The following is a 26,390-nucleotide window of genomic DNA, read 5'->3' as shown; positions in this document are numbered from 1 at the left end:
ACAATGCAGGAAGTTCCTGAGGTTCGCTTTGGGGGTAAAGCTTACCAGTATCGGGTTCTTCCATTCGGCCTAGCCTCATCACCCCACACATATGCAAAATGCATGGATGCAGCTTTTGCATCGATGACTGGCTGATTTGGCCCAGTCTTAGGAGTGTGCGCTTTGACATTGGGATGTCGTCCTTGCTCATCTTGAATCTCTGGGGTGGAGACTCAACACCAAGAAAAGTGTTTCTCTATTGCCCAGGGGACAATGTATTTAGGGGTTGTATGGATCCGATCCTACTGTGGGCACAGCTGTCTCCTACACATGTCAAATCCATTCTAAATACCCTGAGGAATTTCAGGCTAGGCCAGAAAGCTACTCTACATACTTTCAGAAAGTTTTAGGTCTCATGGTGACTGCATCCACGTAAACCTTTGGATGCCATGCACGTGAGACTGCTGCAGTTGTGGCTCAGAGCCAGGGGATTTAATCTAAGGGCCTATCCCCAGAGGCATACAAGGGTTACGCGCTAGGGGCTTCATACCCTTTCTATGTGGTTCAGACCCCCGTTTTGACTTTGGGTCCCACTCTAGGCACGTGTTGTCGTCGCAAGATGCTAACGACAGACGCTTCCCTCACGGGCTGGGGCGCGGTCTTGAATGACTGTCCAGCCCAAGGGATCTGGAGAGGTCATCTTCTAGATTGGCACATCAATTGCCTCGGAATCATGGCTGTATTTCGGGCCCTGAAATACATCCTCCAGCAGGGGCACCATGTCTTAGTGCGGGGGGACTATACTGTGGATAGCCACTTAAGTCACCAGGGCAGACTGCATCTGTGCTGCTGGAACAGGCTAGCACAGCAGGTTCTGCTTGGGAAACAGGACAAGTTACTGTCCATCAAGGCGATTTACATTCTGGGACATATGAATGTGGGAGCAGACTCACTGTCCATATAAGCTGTGACACATTGGAAGAATTTATGAAGCAGAGATGGGCCTCTTTGCTTCACAGAAAACAGCACAATGTCCACTCTCTGACTTCTCCAGCTCCCCTGGACCTGGACGCAAGGACCTGTATGTGGTCCAGGCTGCGTCGTTACGCATTCTCCTGATCGTTCTGCTTCCAGGAGTCCTGGCCATGGTTGTCAACAAAGGTTTTGCTACTTATTTATAGCACCTTGTTGGCCAACCAGAGTGTGGTTCCCAGATTTAATATCCCTCCTTGACGGCTCGCTGTGGGCGATTCCGGTCGGGAGAGTTGTCTTATGTCAGGCACAGGGGACAGTATATCATCCCCGGCCTGAGCTCTGGAACCTTCATCTCTGGCCCCTGAGGGGGACCACAAGGGATGCTGGGTTTCCAGCAGATACACTACAGACTATTCTGATTACTAGGACTCCCTCCACTAAAAGAAGTTATGCCCTCAGATGGTGCTTTTTTGAACACTGGTGTTTGGCACACCATGCAGACCCAGTTCACTGCCAGAGTGTTTCCGTGCTGGAGTTCCTGCAAGAAAACTGTCCTCAGGTACATGTACTGGTACTTTCAGAGTCTATGTGGCCGCCGGTTTGGTCTGCCAAGCTCTGATTGACGGGGTTTCTGTGGGAAAGCACCTTCTAGTCGCCTGCTTCAATCGTGGAGCTCAGCAGTTGAGGCCGCTCATCAGAGCGGCAGTTCTGTCATGGGACTTCATCCTTGGTGCTCTAAGGGTCTAGTTGAGACCCTATTTTGAACCACTAGAGTCAGCGCCTGTCAGGTTTCTGACTCTGAAGATGGTTTTTCTCATGACTATTACTTCTCTGAGGAGAAATGGGGATTTGCAGGCTCTGTCAGTCTTGTCATCCTGCTTAGGCTTTGCCCCTGAGCTGGTCACTTCTTTGATGGAGCTAAGCGGTTGAGGCCGCTCACCAGAGCAACAGTCCCATCATGGGACTTGGCCTTAGTGCTCTAAGGGTCTAGTTGAGACCCTGTTTTGAACCACTAGAGACAGCGCCTGTTAGGTCTCTGACTCTGAAGATGGTTTTTCTCATGGCTATTACTTCTCTGAGGTGAAATGGAGATTTGCAGGTTCTGTCAGTCTTGTCATCCTGCTTAGGCTCTGCCCCTGGGCTGGTCAAAGCTATTTTGCATCCTCACCCTATTATCCAGCCATTCTTGAAGCCTTCTGCCCTCCGTGATTCACGACACCAGAGCAAGAAGGACTTCAACTACTGTGTCCAGTACATGCTCTTCAGATTTACGTCCACCGCACTAGCTAGTGGTGTAAATCAGAGCAGCTTTTCATATGCTATGGCTGCCATTAGACTAACAATGTCACACTGGGTGAGGGATGCTGTTGCCCTAGCCTACGAGGAGCGCGGTCAAGCTTCCCCTCTAGGAGTTGGGCCCATTCAACCAGGTGGGTTGCATTCTATATTAAGGCTCTGACAGTGTCCCCTTGCAGCAAGTGTGTGGTGCGGCAGGCTGGACCTCTCCACACACATTTCGCAGACTCTATCATTTGATGTCCATGATGCTCCGGGCTCTCATGTCCTTGAGTCAACATCCCAGAGTCATGTCTGAGACCTCTTCGATGTTTGTGCGCACACGCTACACAACCTTGACGGGTCCAGAAACTTCCAGTGCGGCGGCGTTGGTATTCTCGTTCCCATTAGCGTATTGATACACAGCATCGAGGGTAGCTTTTGGTAGGGAACGTCTCGGGTTACTTGACTGTAACCCTGTTCCCTTAAAAAGCGGGAACGAGATGCTGTGCCTCAATGCCGCACTGTAGGCGTGCCTGGACGTCTCTTCAGACAAAGCTGTAACCTGAAGATTTGTACGTCTCACGTCTATTTATAACCCTCAGGTGCACGTAATCAAATGATGTCAAGTGCCGAGGTTATTTAGGCCAATTCTTGGCGTGTTTGACACACATGCTTCACAACCGGTCGAACAAAGATTGTTCTCATTAGCATATTGATACGCAGCATCTCGTTCCCGCTTTTTAAGGGAACAGGGTTACAGTCAAGTAACCTGAGACGTTATATGAACATACTAACATTATTTTTAATGGAATAATTACAATATTATTATTAAATGCTTTTAATTTGTTTTAATACCAGAAAAAAAGAAGAAAAAAACACGTGTCTTGTGGCATATTATTATTATTATTATTATTATACCCCCAGATACATCAAGGATCCAACTGATAACTGTCAATTTGCTGTGTCTGCACTTCTGGTCTTTGTTGTATGTTTTGATTTTACTTTTATTACACTTATATAGCTAGGATTCAGAATTAAAATACAATGTAATGTTTGCCCACATATATTATCAGAGCTATGTGGAGCCCACAGGAGTCAGTAAAATATTATGGATTACAATATAAAACTGATTTGGAAAATACAAGATACAAAGCTATCAGCAAAAATCAAAATTTGATTCTTTCTCCACCCATTTCAAAGGTAAAATCATGACCTCTTCATAAGAGTAACCTAAACTGATAAGATAAAAAATGCAGTTTTTAGTTTTTCAGTTCCTCCTATGGGGCTCTGAAGAACTGTTGATGAAATTATACAATTTTGATGAAACTGTTTATCAGTACAGTTTTTTAAATGTTAAATGTATTTCATTTAAAATTTGTGCTGAATTTCTTTTTACATTTAGTGCTGTTATTGTAATAATCTAGGAAAAATCTGTAAAATTAATTAATCAATTTAATGAATGTGTATGATAATACATATTATAATAATCTAAAATAAATCTGTAAAATAACATGTTTATCCATAGAACTTTCAGTGCCATCACTGAAATGTGCTAGATAGTAATAATCTAAGAAAAATCCATAAAATGACAGTTTTAAACTGTTTTTTAAAAAAAAAAAAAAAAAAAAAAAAACAAAGTCAACTTAATGGTACGGTTGTTACCATAAACATGAGTGAAACTTTGGACAAGTGGTGGCACTAGAGAGTTTGAGTTAGAGAACAAAAAACATGCTCCAAATTCTCAAAAAAAACAGTGTTATAAAATTATTCTTCTGCAAGCAATTTATACTTCCTTGAGGGAAACCTAAATCAGTCTTTCTAAGGCAAACTGCATTTTTAGCTTAAATGTATAATAATGGTGTGAAAGGAATTAATTATATTTCTCCTCAAACCCAGCTGCTCAGTGACTGTTTTCTCTCTCCTGGCATTCTGGAGAAACAGAGAAAGACCTTACCCATGAGATTGGAGCGTCCGTCACCCAGAGGGTATCGCTGGTAACGGGGAACAGGAAAGGGAGGCAGTTGTGTGAGAACTGGATGCAGCAAAGGTTCCAAACGTGAGGCAGAAGGGTCCGATGGGTAGAAGAGATTAAAAATCTGAGAACATGCTGGCTGGAGCTGAGCCACTAATAGAGACAGAAGAGAGAACAGGCTAACTATTTATCAGTAATTTAAGCATGATATGAAAAATAAACAGAAATCACTATATAAAGAGTTCAGATGCAAAAGCCACTAAATCCATCTGACATATTTATTTAAAATTAGCATTTGTTTCTGGCTACTTTGTATAGGAATCTATGTAAGTACTGGTACTTCTGATTGGGCTGAGGCTGGAATTCAGCAAGTTTGAAGTAAAAGTACTTGATGGATGTACAGTACGTGTAAGGAGCATTCATTCAGTATCATTATCTCATTTTTGACCGAGATGGCTTTTAGCTGGTTTTGCATCTGAACTCTTCATATATGACATTTTTTATTTTTGGTAAAATTTTACATTTCTTTAAAAAAATAAACCAAATAAGTGTGTGAGAGGGAAGCTTATTTGTACCATCAATGGCAGGTAACACTGTTCTCCTCATTGCTAGCACCAGCCCCAGTGGGCATCCCAGCAGAAAGCAGTCTGACACTTCAAACTCAAAGCAGCCTGGATTGAGAGCCTGCCTGGAGCCACACTGATCGTCCTGCATCTGACTGTGAGACAGCAGGCATAGTAAGTGAGTTATCTTCATTTATTATTAACTCTTTATTAATGATTAATAACAATTAAAGGTTTAACTTTATGCTGATGTCATCAAAGAGGCCCTCTGTGCTCCCTTGATAGGTCTGTCCTTTATCCTTGATATATTCCATAGCAATGACCCAATTCAGAATAATTTCTTTAGTATAGAGTCTTTATACTTTATACTGTAAATCTAAACCAATCCATCTGCGTCTTATCCGTTAACAATCACTTTAGTTCTCTCTTTTTTTCTCTCTCTCTCTTCCAACTGTTGCACACATTTCTGTGGTATAATCATGGGCGTAGAATACGCATTTTAATAAAACATAAATTTGTTTCCCACACTTTTTTCGGGCAATTGTGTTCATATAGAGGTTTCCAGGGGCCAGTGTGAATAAATCTAGATTTAAACTCAAAGAGACAAGACAGTCTATGCATTACCTGAAATGTTATTTATATCCAAAATGAGGCAATGAGAACATTATGGAGCACTAAATACTCTCATGCAGTGTATGTTTCATTTATTCTCAAACCCAGGGGGCGCTCATGCACAGAAAATCCAAAAAAGACTCTGGATATGATAACTTATTAAATGCCACGAAATTCCTAATATGGACAAAGGCATCCAGCTATTGCTGGAACTAAGCTAAATACAAAGCTTTTGCCTGATAAAACATGAAGATAATAAACACACAACCTCCTGGCAAAGGGTGCGATACAGCCTATCCCCTTAGCCAAGATGAAAAGGGGGTTTGGGTCAGCCTTCGCTTCATGGTACCCAAGAAGGGAGGTGGATAGATTGATCCGAGACTTTTTTTGAATCGGGCCCTTCACAAGCACTTATTCAAAACATCAACCCTCAAGCACACTCTCATGTGTGTCAGGGATCAGGACTGGTTCATGGCTATAGACCTGAAGGACGCATACTTTAATGTTTCGATCCCTCCAAGACACAGGCCGTACCTACAGCCTTCCTTCAAAGGACAGACATACGGTACAAGATCCTTGCCTTCAGGCTGTCCCTGTCACCACGCGGCTTCACAAAGTTCGAGAAGACTGCCCTTGCCCCTCTCAGGGAAGTGGGTATATACATTATCAACTATCTCGTCGACTGGCTGGTTCTAGCACACTCGCAGGAGTTGGTGTGTGCTCACAGGGTGGGTGGTTCTCAACCACCTAGCCCGCATGGTCCAGCTGAGGTTGGGACTTTGGGTCAACTGGGAAGAGAGCAACTCTCCCCAGTGCAGAGTATCTCTTTTCTCAGTGTGAAACTGGACTCGGTCGTTATGACTGCACACCTCTTTCAGGATTGTGCACAGTCAGTGCTAGAGTGTGTGAGAACAGCGGCTCCCCTAAAGACTCTTAGAGGCTCCTTGGACAAATGGCATCTTCGGCCTCGGTCTCACCGCTGGGCCTGATGCATACAAGACCGCTACAGCACTGACTTCATACCCGAGTCTTCATACTGTGCCATTCTGACTTCATACCTGGGGCCAGCACAAACTCAAGTCTCTGTGTGCTACTCATTCCGGGCATAGCTGGACCAGGGGTTCACGCAAGTATGACTCTCCCCCAGCGAGCCTCATTGCACAGACTATGTGCAAAGCCAGGGATGACACGAAACAACTCCTGCTGGTGGCTCCATACTGGCCCAACAGGACCTGGTTCTCGGAGCACGTGCTCCTGTCATCAGCTCCTCCCTGGTGCATTCCGCGGATGCCAGATTGGGAAGGGCACAATCTGGCATCTGCGCCCAGATCTCTGGAACCTCCATCTATAGTCCCTGGACATTGAACGAGAGGGCTCCAGAGTCTTTCCACCCACAGTGGTAAGCACCCTTATTTTCATGGCACAAACAATTAAAAAAATACAAGTATACCAAATACAATAAAGACCAGCAAACAAACAAACACACAAGTTATATTACACAAAAAATGATTAAGATTATTAAGATAAAGATAATTAAGATAATTTTTACATTAACATACAATAAAAATTCTAAAACTGGCAAAATTATACTAATACATCATTTTATGTTTCATATAGTTGACTGTTGACAAATATGATGCAGGGCAACTACTCCACAAATGCAGTTATGGCCTAAAATTTAAGATATTAGTGCAAAAAATTGCCCCCGTATGTGTTTTGTCTCTTATTTATATATATCACACATTACAAGGGCAGCATGACATGAGTGCTGATTTTGTCTCAATGTCACAAGCTTAAATATGATTTTATACAACAGTTCAGTAAATAAGAAATTGATAATGTGTTATATTTTAAACACAACATTGTGTGTTTTTGCTCAATTTTGCAGAGAACATATTACCTTTAAAGCCAGAATTGTTGCATGTCTCCGAGCAACACAGCAGTGTTTAGTTTCTGAATGCATCTGTGTTTTGAACGAATTGTGTGAACCAATGATTCAAAAGCCCATTCATAAAGAGAGCCATTTACTTCATTCCTGAATGAGTCAACCATTTAAACGAATCAAATGAATAAATGAATGACTCAAGAAGACATTTACCACCACCTGCTGGCAAATTAAATTCTTATTAGAGTATCGTTTCATTAAAAAAGAAGAAAAAAAATAAAAACATTATAAGGATCGTTCACCAAAAAAATTAAATTCTGTCATCATTTATTCATCCTCATGTCGTTTCAAACCTTTCTTTTGTGGAACATGAAAGAATTTATTATGAAGACTGCTGGTAACAAAGCTGTTTTGGAAAACAACAAAAAATACTAAAATGTTTTTCAAATTGTCTTCTTTTATATTCCATTGTTTATGTTTATATCTCTTGTTCTTTGAAACCACACTAACGGGGTAGACTGCTGACTTGGCAATGGTCCAGAAGACAATCACTGACACCCTCCACAAAGACAGTAAGTCACAGAAGGTCATTACTGAATGGGATGGCTGTTTACAGAGTGCTGTATCAAAGCATATTAAATGGAAAGCTGACTGGAAGGAAGAAATTGGATAGGCAAAGGTGCACAAGCATCAGGGATGACTGCAAGCTTGTGAATACTGTCAAGTAAAGCCAATTCAAACACTTGGGAGAGCTTCACAAGGAGTAGAATGAAGCTGGAGTTAGCGCATCAAGAGTCACCATGCTCAGACGTCGTCAGGAAAAGGGCTGCCAAGGGCTAAGGAGAAAAAGAACTGGACTGTTGCTCAGTGGTCCAAAGTCCTCTTTTCAGATAAAAGTAAATTTTACATTTAATGTTGAAATCTTGGTCCCAGAGTCTGGAGGAAGACTGGAAAGGCACAGAATCCAAGCTGCTTGAAATCCAGTGTGAAGTTTCTAAAGTCAGTAATGATTTGGGGTGCCGTGACATCTGCTGGTGTTGGTCCATTGTGTTTTTTCAAATGCAAAGTCAATGCAGCAGTCTACCAGGAGATTTTGGAGCACTTTATGCTTCCATCTGCTGACAAGCTTTATGGAGATGTTGATTTCCTTTTCCAGCAAGACTTGCCCACAGTGCAAAAACCACTTCCAAGAGGTTTGCTGACCATGATATTACTGTGCTTTATTGGCCAGCCAACATGCCTGACCTGAACCCCATTGAGAATCTATGGGACATTTTCAAGGGAAAGATGAGAAACAGTCGATCCAACAATATACAGATGATCTGAAGGCTCAATAGTGCCTCAGCAGTGCCACAGGCTGATCACTTCCATGCCACACTTCACTGATACTGTAATTTGTGCTTGGAGCAAGTAATTTGCTTCATATAGCTTTATTATCTCCAGATTTCAGATATTATCCATCAAACTAATCCGATCGTTCACTTTTATTCTATAACCACGAGTGCAATGCCGTGCTGTGCGTTAGCATTCCGTTTGCTGGTTAGCCTGCCATTTGCGTTCCCGCTCACGTCTCTATTCATGTCTACTACCGCTTTCCTTTTTCCTTTCGTTCTCGTTGATCGCTCGTTTTTATTCTACAACCGTGAGTGCAGCGTGCCTGCAGTGTGTTAGCCGGTTAGCTTGCCATTCACTTTTATTTTTGGTTTCTATTCGCATCTACAACCGTTGTTGTTTTCTCCCCCTGCCTTTCTCTTCACAAGTTCATCAAACAACCATGGTGAGTTGAAATCGTTCTACAACTACGGTGAATAATGGCTTCTTCTCCTTTTTTGGTAGTTTGCAGCACCTGCCATATGCATAGCTTATCAATCTCTGTCAGCAGTGAGGGATTCACATGTGATAAATGCAGGGAAATAGTTAGGCTGACAGAGAAGATTTCAGAACTAGAGACACGCATCCAAACTTTAATCGAGGATAGTAAGAATGTGAGGGCCTTAGATATGGCTTTGGATGCGACTAGCTCAGGAAGTCCCGTACATTGTTCGGTTCCGGTAACTTCGCCTTTGCAGCAGGGCAACTGGGTGACTGTGAGACGGCATAGTCGCGGGTCAAAACACCCCTCTTCCGTTCTGATCAGAACATCAAACCGGTTCTCCCCACTCAGTGACGCACCCACTGAGAAACCTGATGAAAGTGCTCTAGTTATTGGCGATTCTATTGTACGGAACATGAAAATAGAGACACCAGCCACCATAGTCCAATACCTAGCGGAAGCCAGAGCGCCTGACATCTTGGCAAATTTAAAAGTGCTGGCTAATTCTAAACATAAATTCAGTAAGATTGTTATTCATGTTGGCACAAATGATGTTCGACTTCGCCAGTCGGAGATCACTAAAAATAATGTTAAAAAGGTGTGTGAACTTGCAAGTATGATGTCAGATACTGTAATTTGCTCTGGCCCCATTCCTGTGTATCGTGGTGACGAGATACATAGCAGACTGTCATCACTAAATGGCTGGATGTCTAAGTGGTGCCCGCAGAATAACATAGGTTTCATAGACAATTGGACAAGTTTTTGGGGCAGACCTGACCTGTTGAAAAGAGATGGTCTTCATCCCTCCAGGGGTGGTGCCGCTCTTCTCTCTAGTAATATGGCACATAGTCTTAGAGTTTGCACTTAACTAACTGGGGCCCAGGTCAGGAAGCAGACAGACTGGCTAATCGACCGTCTGCTAGCCGCCTCACGTCACCGAAATCAGTTATTTCTCAGCACATAGAGACCCTTTCACCTAGATATCATGCTATAGAGACTGTGTCTGTTCCCCGAGCTAGACAATACAAAAGACGTCCAAACCAATTTAAGAGTAACAATCTAATCGACGTTCAACAAATAAAAAATGTACATAATACAGAGAAACAAATGATAAAACTTGGCTTATTGAATATCAGGTCCCTTTCTACAAAAGCGCTTTTTGTAAATGATATGATCATTGATTGTAACCTAGATGTGCTCTGTTTGACAGAAACCTGGCTGTCAAAGCAGATGATTACATTATCTTAAACGAATCTACCCCTCATGATTACTGTTATAAACATGAGCCACGTCTAAAAGGTAAAGGAGGAGGTGTTTCCACAATTTATAGCAATATTTTCAGTGTTTCTCAGAGAGCGGGCTTCAAGTATAACTTGTTTGAAGTAATGGTGCTTCATGTAACATTATCCAGAGAAACAAGTGTTAATGATAAATCCCCTGTGATGTTTGTACTTGCTACTGTATACAGGCCACCAGGGCACCATACAGATTTTCTTAAAGAATTTGCTGATTTTCTATCTGAATTACTGTTGGCTACATATAAGGTCTTAATAGTGGGTGACTTTAACAACCATGTTGATAATGAAAACGACGCACTAGGAGCAGCATTTTAGACATTCTGAACTCTATTGGAGTTAGACAACACGTGTCAGGTCCCACTCATTGTCGAAATCATATTCTAGACTTAATACATGGAATTGATGTCAATGCCGTTGAGATTCTGCAGCAAAGTGATGATATCTCTGATCATTATCTAGTCTCGTGTATACTCCAAATAACGAAAACTGTCAATTCAACTCCTTATTACAAGTATGGTAGAACCATCACTTCTACTACAAAAGATTGCTTTCTAAGTAATCTTCCTGACTTATCTGAATTCCTCAGCATGTCCAATAGCTCAGAAAAACTTGATGATGTAACAAACTATTGACTCTCTCTTTTCTAGGACTGTAGATATGGTCGCTCCTCTGAGCCTAAGGAAGATTAAGGAAAACAGTCCGACCCTGTGGTATAACGAGCACACTCGTGCCCTAAAGAGAGTAGCCTGGAAAATGGAGCGCAGCTGGAGGAAATCAAAACTAGAGGTTTTTCGTACTGCTTGGCGTGAATGTATCCTATCATATAGAAAAGCATTAAAAACTGCAAGATCTGATTACTTTTCGACTCTTTTAGAAGAAAACAAACATAACCCTAGGTATTTATTCAATACAGTGGCTAAGTTAACAAAAAGTAAAGAACCAACAGGCACTGTGCCCCTCAGCATAGCAGTAATGACTTTATGAACTACTTTACCTCCAAGATTGATACTATTAGAGACAAAATTGTCACCATGCAGCCGTCAATTACAGTATCGCATCAGATAGTGCGCTATAGATCTCCTGGGGAACAATTCCACTCATTCTCTTCTATAGGAGAGGAAGAATTGTACAAACTTGGTAAATCATCTGAACCAACAACTTGTATGCTAGACCCTATTCCATCTAGGCTACTAAAAGACTTGCTTCTGAATATTATTAATTCATCACTGTCATTAGGATATCTGAACAATGCCTGTTTTATGGTACTATGAGCACTTCCTAAGTCGCTTTGCCTCTTTAGGACAAATCGCTTGACGTATTCCCCACTTGTAAGTCGCTTTGGATAAAAGCGTCTGCTAAATGAATAAATGTAAATGTAAATGTAAGGATATGTCCCCAAAACTTTTTAAACTGGCTGCTATTAAGCCTCTCATTAAAAAACCACAACTTGACCCCAACGAATTAATTACAGACCAATCTCGAATCTCCCATTTCTGTCAAAGATATTAGAAAAGGTTGTATCCGCACAATTATCTTCCTTTCTACAGAAAAATGATATCTGTGAGGATTTCCAGTCAGGTTTTAGACCGTACCATAGCAGTGAATGAAGAGGTATCATATCGGTCACAAATGCAGTATGGAGTACCGCAAGGCTCAGTACTAGGGCCATTACTTTTTACACTTTACATGTTACCCTTGGGAGATATCATCAGGAAATATGGTGTTAGCTTTCACTGTTATGCTGATGATATTCAGCTCTATATTTCTTCGTGGCCTGGTGAAACATACTAATTTGATAAACTAACAGATTGTGTACTTGAGTTAAAAAAGTGGATGACAAGTAATTTCTTACTGCTAAATTCTGAAAAAACAGAAGTGTTAATTATTGGACCTAAAACCTCCGCATGTAATAACCTAAAACACTGTCTAATACTTGATGGCTGTTCTGTCAATTCTTTGTCATCAGTTAGGAACCTAGGTGTGCTATTTGATGGCAATCTTTCCTTCAAAAAGCACATCTCTAGTATTTGCAAAACTGCATTTTTCCATCTCAAAAATATATCTAAATTATGACCTATGCTCTCAATTTTCAACCTGGGTTGAAAAAATGCTGGGTTGAGACCGCTGGGTAAGAACGCTGGGTTAATTTAACCCAATTTGGGTTAAAACTGGTCTTAATTTATAACTCAGCGGTGCTGGGTTAGGAACGCAGACCCGAGAGAGAGCATGCACATCGTGTTCACTGTACGTCAAAAAGTGCGAGAAGCCGCCATTTTCTCAGCGTCTGCAGTGTGTCAGGGAGTATTTTGAGACTTCATGGAACGCGGAAAAAGTCAGAAAAGAGCTTTTATTGAAAAATACGCTGACAGGATTTTTGCCTCAGAAATAGTCATAACGTCTGTTGTATTAAAGGTATATTTCATATGTCTTATTTACAGAAGATTTAGGTGTTATTAGAGGGTTATTGACAGATTTACATGTTAATTCGTAAACTTTTTTTCCCACAATTAAACTGAAAGTAGTTTCCTAAAGAAAACGGTGTCGTGTAATGAAGACTAGCCTAATTATTTTGAGGCTGATTAAGTTTTAATTGTTAAAAGTAATGTTTTGCATGTAATATTTCAGACTTGTTGAGCTTTGAGTCTTCAAAGACTGCGTGTGAGAGGAGGCGATCGTCTCGGCTTCTTCAGAAGAGAGGGTAAGACGGTATAAGGCAAGTAAAGGTCATAATTTCTATATTATCATTTTTTGACTATTATTAAAATAATGTTTGCTTTTGTGTAGATGTTGAAAGCCAGAGACATAGGAGAGCTTCATGCTTTTAGGATTAATGTGAGTTATTTTTAGAAAATACATGTTTCTGTTGTCTCCTGCCTGTTTACTTCACATTTTGATGCAACAACAGTATGATGACTTGTTCACATTTTATTTAAACCATTGATGTCCTTTTTTGCAGAACTCAAACTAACTTTGAGTCTAACACCACAGAAGCCTACTTGTGTGAGGAGGCGATTTTCTGAGCTTTTTTAGAAAAGAGGGAAAGGCAATTTAAGGCAAGTAAAGGTAATAATTTAAAGTTATCTTTTATTTTATTTATTTATTTTTATTTTGTCTAAGAGTAAAAATATGTTTTATGTAGATGTTCAAAGCCAGAGACAGGATAGATTCATTCTTTTTTGATTGATATGAGCTATTTGTAGAAAATAAATGTTTCCATTGTTTTCTGCCTGTTTACTTAACATTTTGATGCAACAATAGTATGGTGACTTGTTCACATTTTAATTAAATCATTGATGTCCGTGTTTTTCATTGCAGAACTCAAACCAACTCTGGAGTTAACGACACGGAAGACTGTGTGAGAGGAGGTGATCTTCTCAGCTTCTTCAGAAGAGAGGGAAGGATGGTATAAGGCAAGCAAAGGTCATAATTCCATATTATAATTTTTTTTTGACTAGTAGTAAAAGAATGTTTGCTTTTTTGTAGATGTTGAAAGCCAGAGACATAGGAGAGCTTAATACTTTCAGGATTGATGTGAGTTATTTTAGAAAATACATGTTTCTGTTGTCTCCTGCCTGTTTACTTCACATTTTGATGCAACAATAGTATTTTGACTTGTTCACATTTTTTTTTAAACCATTGGTGTCCATGTTTTTCATTGCAGAACTCAAACCAACTTTGGAGTTAACAACACAGAAGCCTACTTGTGTGAGGAGACAATCTTATCAGCTTCTTCATAAGAGAGGGAAAGATGGTTTAAGGCAAGTAAAGGTCATAATGTCATGTTATCATTTTTTTTTTTTTTTTTTTAAGAGTAAAAAAAGTTTTATGTAGATGAGCCAGAGACATTATGTAGAAAGCCAGAGACATAGGTGAGCACTTAATTCTTTTGAGATTGATGCAAGTTATTTGTAGAAAAATGCTTCTGTTGTCTTCTGCTTGTTTACTTAACATTTTGATGCAACAACAGTATCAACAATGAACAAGTCATTTGTTCACATTTTAATTAAACCACTGATGTCTGTGTTTTTCATTGCAGAACCTAAACCAACTTTGGAGTGAGCGACACAGAAGCCTGCTTGTGTGAGGAGGCGATCTTCTCAGCTTCTTCATAAGAGAGGGAAAAATGGTTTAAGGCAAGTAAAGGTCATAATTTCATGTTATTTTTTTATTTTTTTGGACTAAGTGTAAAAGAATGTCTTATGTAGATGTTAAAAGGCCAGAAACATAAGAGAGCTTCATTCTTTTAAGATTGATGGGAGTTATTTTTTAGAAAATAAATGTTAACGTTGTCTGCTATTGTAGTATTCTAGAGCACTGTGGTAGACAAAGACAATAAACAACCACACAATATGGTTGAAATTATAAAACAGTCTAGTTACCTATCCTTACAGAATTGGATGCACCTCTGTTTGAAAATGGTTACATTTCAACTAAATGTTTTCTTTTTTAAATGTTTTTCTCTTTTAGGCCACTGATGATTTTAAAGGAGGAGGCCGCCCTGGATAATGTAAAAGATGTCGCACGCCTTTGCTGAGCTGATGGGACTTCATGACTACATCAATAATCTTAAAGAGATAATGAAAATCGTGATTGATGCATGTTCTGTATGTGATCATGGACTATGAAACAAACCGTAAGTGTATAGTCAGTAAAAACAAATGTCAAATGCTTGTTCTGTGTTGTTCATTAGAAAAAAAAAGAAACTATTAACTAATTGTACAATTATTGTAAAGTAGTGTTTTTGTATAGTATTGTATAGTTTTATACGATATACAAAATGTACCAAAAAAGTAAAATTTGGTCATAAATGTTATAGTCAGCAAATGTTCAGTGCTTCATTTATAAACTCTGTACCTGCTAATCCCATACTTTTTCTGCATTTCTTTTCACGTGCATGTTACTTTTGAATGTTTTCTCTTGTTGTAGTTTTTAATAAACATTTATCTTTTGATAGTCATTCTGTGTGTGTTAAAGTGATTTTATAATGAACAAGATTTGTAGATTTAATGCCTAGCTCAATTTTGGGTTCATTTTAGCCTAGCAGTGTAGTAATTTTAAACCATAAAAAAAAGCAACCCAGCATGCTGGGTTAATAATTCAACCCAAATCGCTGGGTAAAAACAACCCAGCGCTGGATTCGTCCCTTTTTGACCCAGCGCTGGGTTGCCAAAATAACCCAAATTGGGCTGTTTTTAACCCAGCGTTTTTTAGAGTGTTCTCAAAACTCTGCCAATTTGATAATACCTAGAATATCAAAATCAACCACGGGCGGCAGATCATTTTCTTATCTAGCGCCCAAACTCCGGAACAATCTACCTAACACTGTTCGGGACGCAGACACACTCTGTCAGTTTAAATCTAGATTAAAGACCCATCTCTTTAACCTTGCTTACACACACATATTCTTACAATTCAAATCCATTAAAGGATTGTTAGGCTGCATTAATTAGGTCAACTGGAACCGGGAACACTTCCCATAACACCTGATGTACTCAGTGCATCTTAAGAAGAATGGCATCTACGCTAATACTAGTCTGTTTCTTTCTTATTCCGAGGTCACCTTAACCACCAGATCCAGCCCGTATCCAGATCAGATGGTCACTGCAGTCCCCCGAATCCAGTCCGTACCTAGCCCAGACGGTGGATCAGCACCTAGAGACAACCTCTACAGCCCTGAATGTCAGCGGAGACTACATCGACAAGATGAGCCCCAGAGACGGATCCCTAGTGAAGACCTTTGTCACCTAGACGGCCATCAGCACAAGACCACGGGAACCAGATGAGTCCAGTTAGCTGGGGACACTTTTTCTTCACACGACATTGTATTTTATTTGAACTGAACTGAGCTAGATGATGCCATCATTGAATCCATTGATGAACTGCCTTTACCTGAAAATTGAGTGTTTCCTGTTGCCCTTTTGCATTATTGATGCACTATTTCCTATTTAATACTGTACAGCCGCTTTGTCACAATTCTATATTGTTAAAAGCGGTATATAAATAAAGGTGACTTGACTTGATTGTAATATGTGCTGCCAACCAAGTATTGAGTGCATAAATGAACATACTTTAAAAAAACTTTTCTTTTTTTGCAAATCCATTTTTTGATTGATCTTAGGAAATATTCTAATATTTTGAGATACTGGATGTTTGACTTTCATGAGCTGTAAAAAAAACTTTAGAAACATTTTACTTTATATGTAATAAATCTAGAATATATAAGAGTTTCAGTTTTTAAAATAAGTTACAATAAAAAAATTAACCATTTCATGATATTCTAATTTTTTGAGATGCATATTTTATATACACACATACACACACACACATATATATCTATATATATATATATATAATTTCCATATATATAATATATAATGTATAGATATATAATTTTTATGACCTGCCATGTGCTCCAGGACATGACAAAAATGAACATCTTCATTCCAACTAAATTAGTGAAAAGATTTGAAGTACATCTATGTTCATCATAGACATATGATGGGAATGCTGTTCTTCCTAAGGGAATAAGCACGATAACACGTCAGTGAAGCAATGAATAAGCCCATAACTCACCTGCTGATAAAGACCTCATGCTGACCACTGGCCACGTCTGCATCACACGAGTCACTTTGCTTACGGATGAGTGGATGGCGGACTCCAGACAGCACATCACATGGAGTTGACACATCAATGTTGCTTTTACTCAGACGCTTGCTGCCTCGGAGAGTGGGGCTCAGAGAGAGAGAGACACCTGGCTTTTCCTGGAACAAAAACAAATATATCTGTATCCAAAATCAGTTGTACAGCTAGAAGTGTATGTTCCTCATTTTATTTTTCTCCTTATTGTTTTAAGTGTGAAAATATAGCAAAAGTAAGAAATTCCAAAACAATGGAAACAAAAGAAAAGTAAGAAATTCCAAAACAATGGATTTGTGAAAGGCCCCTGAAATAATTAGGTCTTCACTTTAAGCTTTCATTTAGTGATGAGAGAGTTTTTGTGAGAAAAAGAGCAGGAAAAACACCAAGAAGGTGTCTCAGACCCAGCAAAAGCTATGAAAAGAGTGACACTTTATCTGAAAGAGTAAGATGCAGCCTGCAGAAGTGACATACATGGTTGTTTATCCACACCAGAACTACCTACTGTAGCCACAGAACAATAAACTAATTTATCTTTTTCCAAGGCCCATATTTACAAAATATGGATTTCTGGGAATCCATGCTAAGGTCTCATGAGATCAAGTCAATGATTTCAGATCTAACAGCATCCAAAATGTTATGGTGTTGCTAGAGGAGGAGTACAGAGAGAAGTGCCTGGTTCCCAAAGTGATGTTCAGTGGTAGTAAAGCTCTTACGGTATATAGGGATGTATGAGTGCTGAAGGTGTGAGGGAGTTGTGCTTTATCAGTGCTGTCATGAATTCACACACCACTGTCTGATGTAATACAAAAACCTGAAACAGAAGATGCTACCTTCTCCTCATTCCCTGCATTTTTTGGGCATTTTTTCAACATGACAATTAGGGATGCACAATTTTATTGGACTGATATCGGCCGATAATGGCTTTAAATGTAAATATCGACATCAGCCCGATATGAAAAATTATGCCAGTATGTCTTGCCGATAAAAGGATTATGTCGACTCACATGTGCTCAGGGTGTGATAGCAATTAGATCAGGTCAGCAGTGTGGCTCATTCTTGAAGCAAAATTTTGCCTGAATGGTGATTAGATTCACTGTTTTGGATTGCTGCATCTAAACTGAGAATGCACATACAGAATGATGTGCTTGGTGTGCAATAGAGTAAACAGTAATAGCACATGCCCGTTCGGTAAAAATCATTTCCATGATCTTTAAAGGGGTCATCGGATGCCCGGATGCCCAAGTTGATTTGATTCTTTAGGATCTTAATGAAAAGTCTATAATATACTTTGGTTAAAAATTCTCAATGGTAGTGTAAAACAACACCCTTTTTACCCTGCCAAAATCAGCTCTGAAAAAAATCAATTAGCCGCTAAACGTGCTAACTAGTACATTATTAGGAAAGGCAATCGCAAAGATTCATAAAAAACCCTTATACTCACTTCTGCTGTAAGTGAAGCTGGATCACGAATGATTTGCGCAAACATAGACGGATATACACTACCGTTCAAAAGTTTGGGGTCAAAAGACTTGTAATAGTCTTTAAAGTAGTCTCTTATGCTCATCAAGGCTGCATTTATTTGATTAAAAATATAGAAAAAAACAGTAATATTGCAAAATGTTTTTACAATATAAAATAATGTTTTTTATTTTAACATACTTTAAAATAGAATTTATTCCTGTGATGAAAAGCTGAATTTTTATCAGCTGTTACTCCAGTCTTAAGTGTCACATGATCCTTCAGAAATCATTCTAATATGCGGATTTATTATTAGAATGATCAATGTTGGATAATATCAACAGTTGTGCTGCCAAATATTTTTTGAAACCTGTAATTTTTTTTTTTCAGGATTCTTTCATGAATAACAAGTTTAAAAAGTACAGTGTTTATTCAAAATATAAATATTTTATAACAATGTAAATTATTTATTATTAACTTTTAATAAACTTTTAATTATTAACTTAATACATCCTTGGTGAATAAAAGTATTAATTTCTTAAAAAAAAAAAAAAAAAAAAGAAACAAAAATGTACTGACCCCAAACTTTTGAACGGTAGTGTATGTAGATCGGGAAGCGCATTCCCTTCACAAACAAACGTAATCCACTGCATCTTCAGCAGCTCAGATGACGGGAGTAAATGACGACCACTACGTTCATTATTACATCCAGGAACACAACACCTCAATCACTCAGTTCTTGTCTAACTTACATCCCTGCTCCGGCATCAAAACATGGAGGTTGGACTGTTACAACTGATCTGAGGCAAGACGCTAATGTCGATCAACTATCGTGGGAGCGGCCTCTGTGGGTGTGACGCAACAATGACAGGCATCTGAGAATGGTTCGATTTGAAAAAGGGGATATTATTTTTACAGATTCTTTAAAAACCACTGCATGGATTTTTATCATTATAGGGTAGATTTGTACATACACTGCCGACACACATTAATGTTCAATCAGCATGTAAAAGTGAACTTAGTATCCGATGACCTCTTTAATGCTGCAAAATGCGTCTATTGCAGTGGCATATAGTCACCGGCATGACAGGATGTGCAATCCCACTCAAAATGCCAGCTTCCTCACCTGAATTAAAGTTTTTTTTTGTCTAAATGAAAGGCTAGTTGCAGGACTGTAAAATGAAGAGATGTGATTATGATCATTTCATAAAAATGAAAAGAGCGCATTGTTGTTCCGTTTGGGATCTGTTAGCGGTTTCATATCCAGTAACATAGATCGCTGAATGCGCCTTTTTTAAAGGTGCTCATTGTTGTATTTTGAAACACAATCACAATGTTTGCAATTGACACGATCAGCATTTATTATAAAATAATCCCAAAAGTAAATATAACTGCAAGCAGCAATTGCGGGGCTGAGCATTAAAAAGGCAGAATGAGGAGCTAAGCATGGCAAGCAGCAACATACCACTACAACAGTGGGTTATTAAAGCCATTTTAGGATGATATCAGTTGAAATGAATAAATACAACAACTAATCATATAATTTAATGAATTATCATTTTTGACCAATAGGTGGCGAGGTTATCAAATCAATGTGGTGTGTTCAGTGTGAGGTGACAATGACACACAAAGTTTGGTGCCATTTATGTCAAGCTTTAGAGAGATACAGCCTCAGAGTCATTTTGGCATCATGCTTCAAATGTGTAGTGGCGCTGTACAAAAACAGTTTTGTCTATTGACACGAAATCCACAACTTCGAGTCAGCACAGTCTGAAGATGATTTGAGTCAAATTTGGTAAAAATCGGACCAACGGTCTAGGAGGAATTCGAAAAAGTAGGTTTTGTACATTAATCAAAATGGCGGAAAAGGAAGTTTGGCCAACTGTGATATAATTGGTATGCATGTTGTCGGCATGACCCAAGGAATATTTTGAGACCAGTGTTATTACAATAGGCTAATGTAAGCAGAAGTTATTAGCATTTTTGTAAATTTCTTCATAACTTTTGGCCACAAGGTGGCGCTGCCCCCAAACTTTTTAAGTACTGTCAGGGCATGGTGCTGAAGACACATACAGAGTTTCGTAACGATACGTCAATGCGTTCGTAAAATATATCATTTTTGGACAAAATTCAATATGGCTGACACCCAAAATGGCTGACATGAGAAAATTGGGTATGGTTCATGACGCACCGAATCTAAAGAGACCAGTTTTGTGATTTTTGGCCAAACTATTGAAACAGAACTAAACTTCAAACAGAAGTTCTAGGCAAAAATAGCAATTTTTCATATCTCCTGACCTAGGTGGCAATGCGCCGAAACACTACCGGTAGCCTCAGGTCATGCGTGTTATGACTCACACCAAGTTTGGTCTCAATACGCCAAACCGTTGCGGAGATTTAGGCTCACAACCATTTTTGTGTGCTTTTCGTAAAATTTGTTCGAGCATTATTTGACAACGGTTTGACTAATCAACTTGAATTCCAACTTTTTGCCAGCACGGTCTGAAGATGATCTGAGCCAATTTTTGTGAAAATCAGACAAACCGTCTAGGACAAGTTCGAAAAAGTAGGTTTTACGAAAAAATATAGAATTATAGATTATAGAAAAATTATAGAAAAAAAACCGAAACCTTACGATTTTTGAATTTTGGACTTCATTCGACTCGACATGAGCCAAGGATTCAGAGGAAAAAATAATTTTTCTTCTGTGCTTTACGGTTCTAAAGTTATTAACATAAAATGATTGAAATTTTGGACAAGTGGTGGCACTAGAGAGTTAGAGTTAGAGACTTCAAACTTGCTATGGTTAATGTTGAGACTGTCCTCTGTGAGTGTGCCAAATTTCACAACTTTCCCGCAAGCGGTTCTATGGGCTGCCATAGACTCAAGAGCAGAAGAAACGGAAGAAGAAGAATAATAAGAACACCAACGGATACAATAGGTGCCTTCGCACCTTCGGTGCTTGGCCCCCAATTACGGCACGCGGTCAGTGAACCTCTTTCACCGGTGGCACTACTGCAAAACACACTGTTGCATATTATGACACAAGTGAGGTACAAAGCCGCCTTTATAAGACAAGTAATTGGTTAGCAGGTAAATGTTACATAGCGGCCATGCTTTTGGATTCATTCTGTTCGAGCACATACATTATAGCCATACACGGCTACATGTTCTTGTCAGGGCTCAGGTTTGAGCGACCTCTCTTCTCTCCTGCACAAGGCATTGTTTTTGTTTTTGTCTACACGTGCTGACCACATTCAGCTGATTGCATTTCGCAATCAGCGTGGTCGTGCACGCATTCACAGCTGTTTGTTATTTTCTTATCAGTTCTCTTTTTATTTAAGTTTCTTGTTCTCACCTGCATTGACTATCCTGGGCTGAATGACATAACTATTAGGAATAGGTACCCCCTGCCTCTTATATCTACAGCCTTCGAGGTCCTGCAGGGCGCAAAGTTCTTCACAAAATTGGATCTACGCAATGCTTATCGTCTGGTTCGGATTAGAGAGGGGGATTAATGGATGACGGCTTTCAATAGACCTACAGGGCATTTTGAATATCTGGTTTTCCCCTTTGGTGGCTCGTTTCCAGTTTATTCACTATAATAAAATTTTGTTGGAGCATCTAACGGCATCTGGGTCCTTTATTATAGAGACTCGTGACAGTTCTGTTTTGTTGGTTGGTCACGAATTTCCACAAACTTAATAATATTTATAGTTTCTTTTCCCAAATCCTCACCATCTCACCCTTGAATTTTGCAGGTTTATTTTCTTGTCATTCACTTTTAATCCATGTTTTCGTATCTCTTACTGTGGTAAACATCCAGATGGGAAATAAAATATTTTGTGGCAATGAATTAAGAATTTCATTCCTATGACATATTAATTCATTCCCTCATTTTACAAATTAATAAATCGAAGGAATGGATTAACAAGTTGTGGATGAATTATTAACAAGGATGAATTATGTCCAGTTCATATCCCACAGCCCTGTCAAAGCGCAGTGCACCACATGAAACAGTTATCTGGGGAAATTATAATTAAACATAACTTTCATGACTAAATTTCTATTACTTTCCATGTTGAATGACTTGATATTGCAGGGTTCTAGACTGGGACCAAAATTGTTGCATTTTAGATCATTTTTGAGAATGTGCAAGTTAAAATTTGACGTGGTCGCATTTGTGCTAGTGCATGGTCTGCGCTGCTTCAAAGCGTCTGCTCCATACAATGGGAGTTGCAGAGTCATGGCACGTTGTAGCAGGAGTCAGATCTCACTGATCACACAAAGAGGCACTTTCGGTGTCAGTGCTTTTAAAGCCTATGGAGCGCCAGAATATTAAAAATGTCTTTACACGTAACGTGTACAGACGATATAACGCGTATACATGTTATGGGGGTTATGCGCAACAGGCTTCCGTATTCTGCTAAACAGGTCTGGATGCTTCCGGTTCACGCATTTTGCATATGCCTTGTTAAATATGAAGCTGTTTTACTCAAGATGCCTTCAAAGTAGACACTAAAGATGATCATAACCAATGTTGATTACATATGTAGATTGATATATAAAAGCTTTTTATTTTTATTTTTTTCACTAATATTTATATATAAAAACAGAACAAAACATTAATAATGTCATAATCATTAAAAGCCTCTTGTAAACACTAGTAAAATAAGCACTTTGATCAGTGTTAGTGAAAGTCATTCATATGCATTACACAGAAATAGGGGTGTGCAATACTGACAAAAAATAATATCTCTATATTTTCTGGGATTTAATCGAAAACAAGTAGTTAGACTATATTTTGCTGAGTGTGTTATTGTGCTGGTATCTTAAGGACTACAATGGAGAGTTGACTTCTAAATTTTTTGATATTCTTTAAATTCTTACATGTAATCAGTGAATTAGAATAAGACATTTGTCAAGCAAATGAAATCAGTATCAACAAAATTCATCTTTGGATTACAGAGGAAACAGAAGCTGCATCTGAAGTAGTATTTAGATGTATTTAAACAGTTTAATGCAGGATATTAATGCTTTAACCTGCAGTTACAAATCATTTAAGTTTTGACATTACAATGGATTTGTAGATATATACAAATTATTCAAATAAGCAAAAATGACTTATTTTATTAGAATTTGTATTAAATATAGAGGAATTGTGTCCAAATTAATCTACCATTATAATCCTACTTATGTGTTGCTGGGCCTAGCACATTCTATGTTGATAAGAGGCCCATAAGTATAGAAATATAGACAAGCCCATATGGTCATTATTTTAGGCCCCACCAGCAGGGCTATAGCTATGTTATTTTAGGGGCCACAAGGAGGCCTTAAGGAAAACCATCTGTTTCCCATGGAAGTGTTTACCTAGGGACCCCCCACCCCTATGATTTAGGGTGACATGCTTGCGTGACTAGACCAGTATAAAAGCTGTCCTCAACCAAGTAAAGATTAGTTCTCTATATAGACAACTCGGCTTGATTGTCTCAACAATAAAGTCTATCTTTTGGCATCCAAACCCAAGTCTCAAAAGTAATTCTCCAGCGGGGAAAAGGGGAAACCACAACATAATTGGCGTCACGAACAGGATTCGAAAGGACAGCGAGGTGGACCACGGCAGGCAGACTCTGGATGAGCAACACAACAACTTGGCCAAAGGTAAGCAGTTTTGCTTATATAGTTAGGTTGTGTTGTTTTCCAGAGTTTGCTTGTGGTGAGACACTTTACATCCTTCTAAATTTATCGAACTGTAATAATTGGAGGAAAAGAGTTGAAATAAATGGGTTTTGATTCCAAAAGCACTAAATGCATGCATTGATCTGTATTTTCTGTTGAGTTGGACTTGAGGAGAACAGTGAATTCAGATTTTTATATTTAAGTAGAATTAGATTAAAAGAGAAGCGCTGGTAGAGTCCTAGGCAAAAGTCCTACAGGGTTAGGCACTACAAGGGTTGCCTTTCTTTGATATAAGGTTATCGAGAAGACAGAGAGCAAACTTGTAGGTTATTTATTGCGCAAGGGTTGCCTTTCCTTGATTTAAGATTAATCAAGAGAAGACAGAGAGCAAACTTGTAAGGGCAGCGTTGCCTTTCCTTGGTATCAGGAAGACAGAGTGCAAGCTTGTCAGGTTATTTATTTATTTATTGTGCAAGTGAAATAGTGAATACAGTGGTTGGTGTATTTAAACGGCACCAGAGAGAGCAGAGTGGGAGTTGTGCGAAGTGTAGGGGAATGATTGGTGTGTGATAAACTCTGAATCTTGTGAGCGGCGGCTGCTGACTCTCCTGTGTTTCACACGGAGAGAACGTAGTTGTTGCCTCGCTTGAGAAGAGTACATCGGCCCAAAATAAGGGACACAGTGTGAATGTATGAGCGCTGGAAATAAAAGGACATGAATAAATGAGTGCAGAGCTCTAAATAATAAAGTGACTTATATAATTTTGTTATAAATAGGTATAGGATATGGACTTTAAAGATTATTGTAGCAAGAGACCAATAAAAATAGGATATACATTTATTATTTAATAATTTATCATAATAGATGAATAAATAAGATTGCACGTGCTTAAAAATGTATATATTATGTCTGAAGACGTCTAAAATTTGTATCTTGTTATCCCTGGGAGACAGTATGGAAGTTAATCCATTACAGAGTTTCAAAGATTTGGGTTTGAATTAACTAAAAGATAATTTGTGGAGAGCAATGTTGAATGAGAGCAAGATTGGGTGACCAAATTAATAGATTTTGATACGTAAGCCAAAAACATTTCTCAATAAGAATGTAACTTTGGTAATGAAATATATGTAGGTTGGGGAAAATTCATTCACCATTACTAGATTATTCTGAACATCTATGAGAATTTAAAAGAAAATTATGATGATTTATTTTACCATAGGCATGTCATGCTGTTGTAGGAAAAAGGATTATTTTGTTTAATTGTAGTACTCCTAGATAATGAAGGTAGATTACTGCTGTTTTCTGCATTTTGCAAAGAAAAACTGCTTGCTATTTTCCTGCAATGAAGAACTTGTTTTACTAAAATAGAATAAGGGAACTGCTGCTTTAACCAGATGAATGTTTTATATGGTAGGACCATTGAAAGATTTGGCTGAAAAGTGAAATTATATATAAAGAGCTAATTGCTCAGACACAAGTTTGACTAAGGTCAATTTGATTAATGCGGTCTCTGAGTGTTAGAGTTTCAGATGGCTTCGACAACAGTGCCTGGAAAAAAGGAAGCAATGTGCTGGAGTCTGTCTACCAGTGTGGTGAAGAGACAAAGACAAAGCTGCAGAGGGAAGAAGAGGGAGAAGCAGATGGACTTTCCACCCCCCTCCAGAAAGAGGAGTGCATACTTCTGCATGGAGAAAGGCTGACACAAAACAGGAAAAGGTGAATCTTTCACTTGAGACTTTTCCTGAGGATGAAGAGAACATCCTGAAATGCAAAACTGTGACAGGAAAGCCAGACTGAGAGGAGGCAGAGAAACAACAAAGACCCTACATCACATCAGGCCACCACAGACTGACGACCTAATGCAACGGTCAAACAGCTTCAACAGACTAATGGTCTACACAGAAGAACTTTCATCACTTCCCATTGAGTGCACAGGTGCTGCATATCTAATGATCACTATAGAGACTGCTTCAAATTTGGTTATTATATTAGAGTAATTAGTATTGGTTATTCACTGGTCTCACAGCAGTTCTTTGAATTCTGTGTTTTAACTAACATTCTTGATCTTCTTTTCAACAGTTACCAGTCCAGCCTTAGGTCTTAAAGAAAAGGAATTTTGACAGACAGAAGATAGTGCATGACTTACTGATCACACAAAAATGGAGCTGGATTTAGCATAGTGCCTAGAAACCTTGGTGGGAGACAGAGGCCTGCATGGTGAAACAGTGTGGACCCTCA

General features: G+C 39.0%; 1 protein-coding gene across 3 annotated transcripts in view; it reads right to left on the bottom strand.

The window, feature by feature from the left end:
- plrdgb (PITP-less RdgB-like protein) overlaps positions 1–26,390 on the bottom strand; it is a 184,624-nt gene that overhangs the window by 52,407 nt on the left and 105,827 nt on the right. For all 3 annotated transcript variants that reach the window (XM_051093322.1, XM_051093323.1, XM_051093324.1), the window contains 3 exons: positions 16,949–17,136; positions 4,780–4,922; positions 4,187–4,357 (listed from right to left, as the gene is read on the bottom strand). In XM_051093322.1, the coding sequence (XP_050949279.1) occupies positions 4,187–4,357; positions 4,780–4,922; positions 16,949–17,136 (502 nt within the window). The remainder of the gene's footprint in view (positions 1–4,186; positions 4,358–4,779; positions 4,923–16,948; positions 17,137–26,390) is intronic.

The sequence above is a fragment of the Labeo rohita genome, chromosome 21 (assembly GCF_022985175.1).
Source record: "Labeo rohita strain BAU-BD-2019 chromosome 21, IGBB_LRoh.1.0, whole genome shotgun sequence".
Taxonomy (NCBI): domain Eukaryota; kingdom Metazoa; phylum Chordata; class Actinopteri; order Cypriniformes; family Cyprinidae; genus Labeo; species Labeo rohita.
Note: the sequence above shows the minus strand (reverse complement) of the source record. Positions and strands in the feature narration are given on the sequence as shown.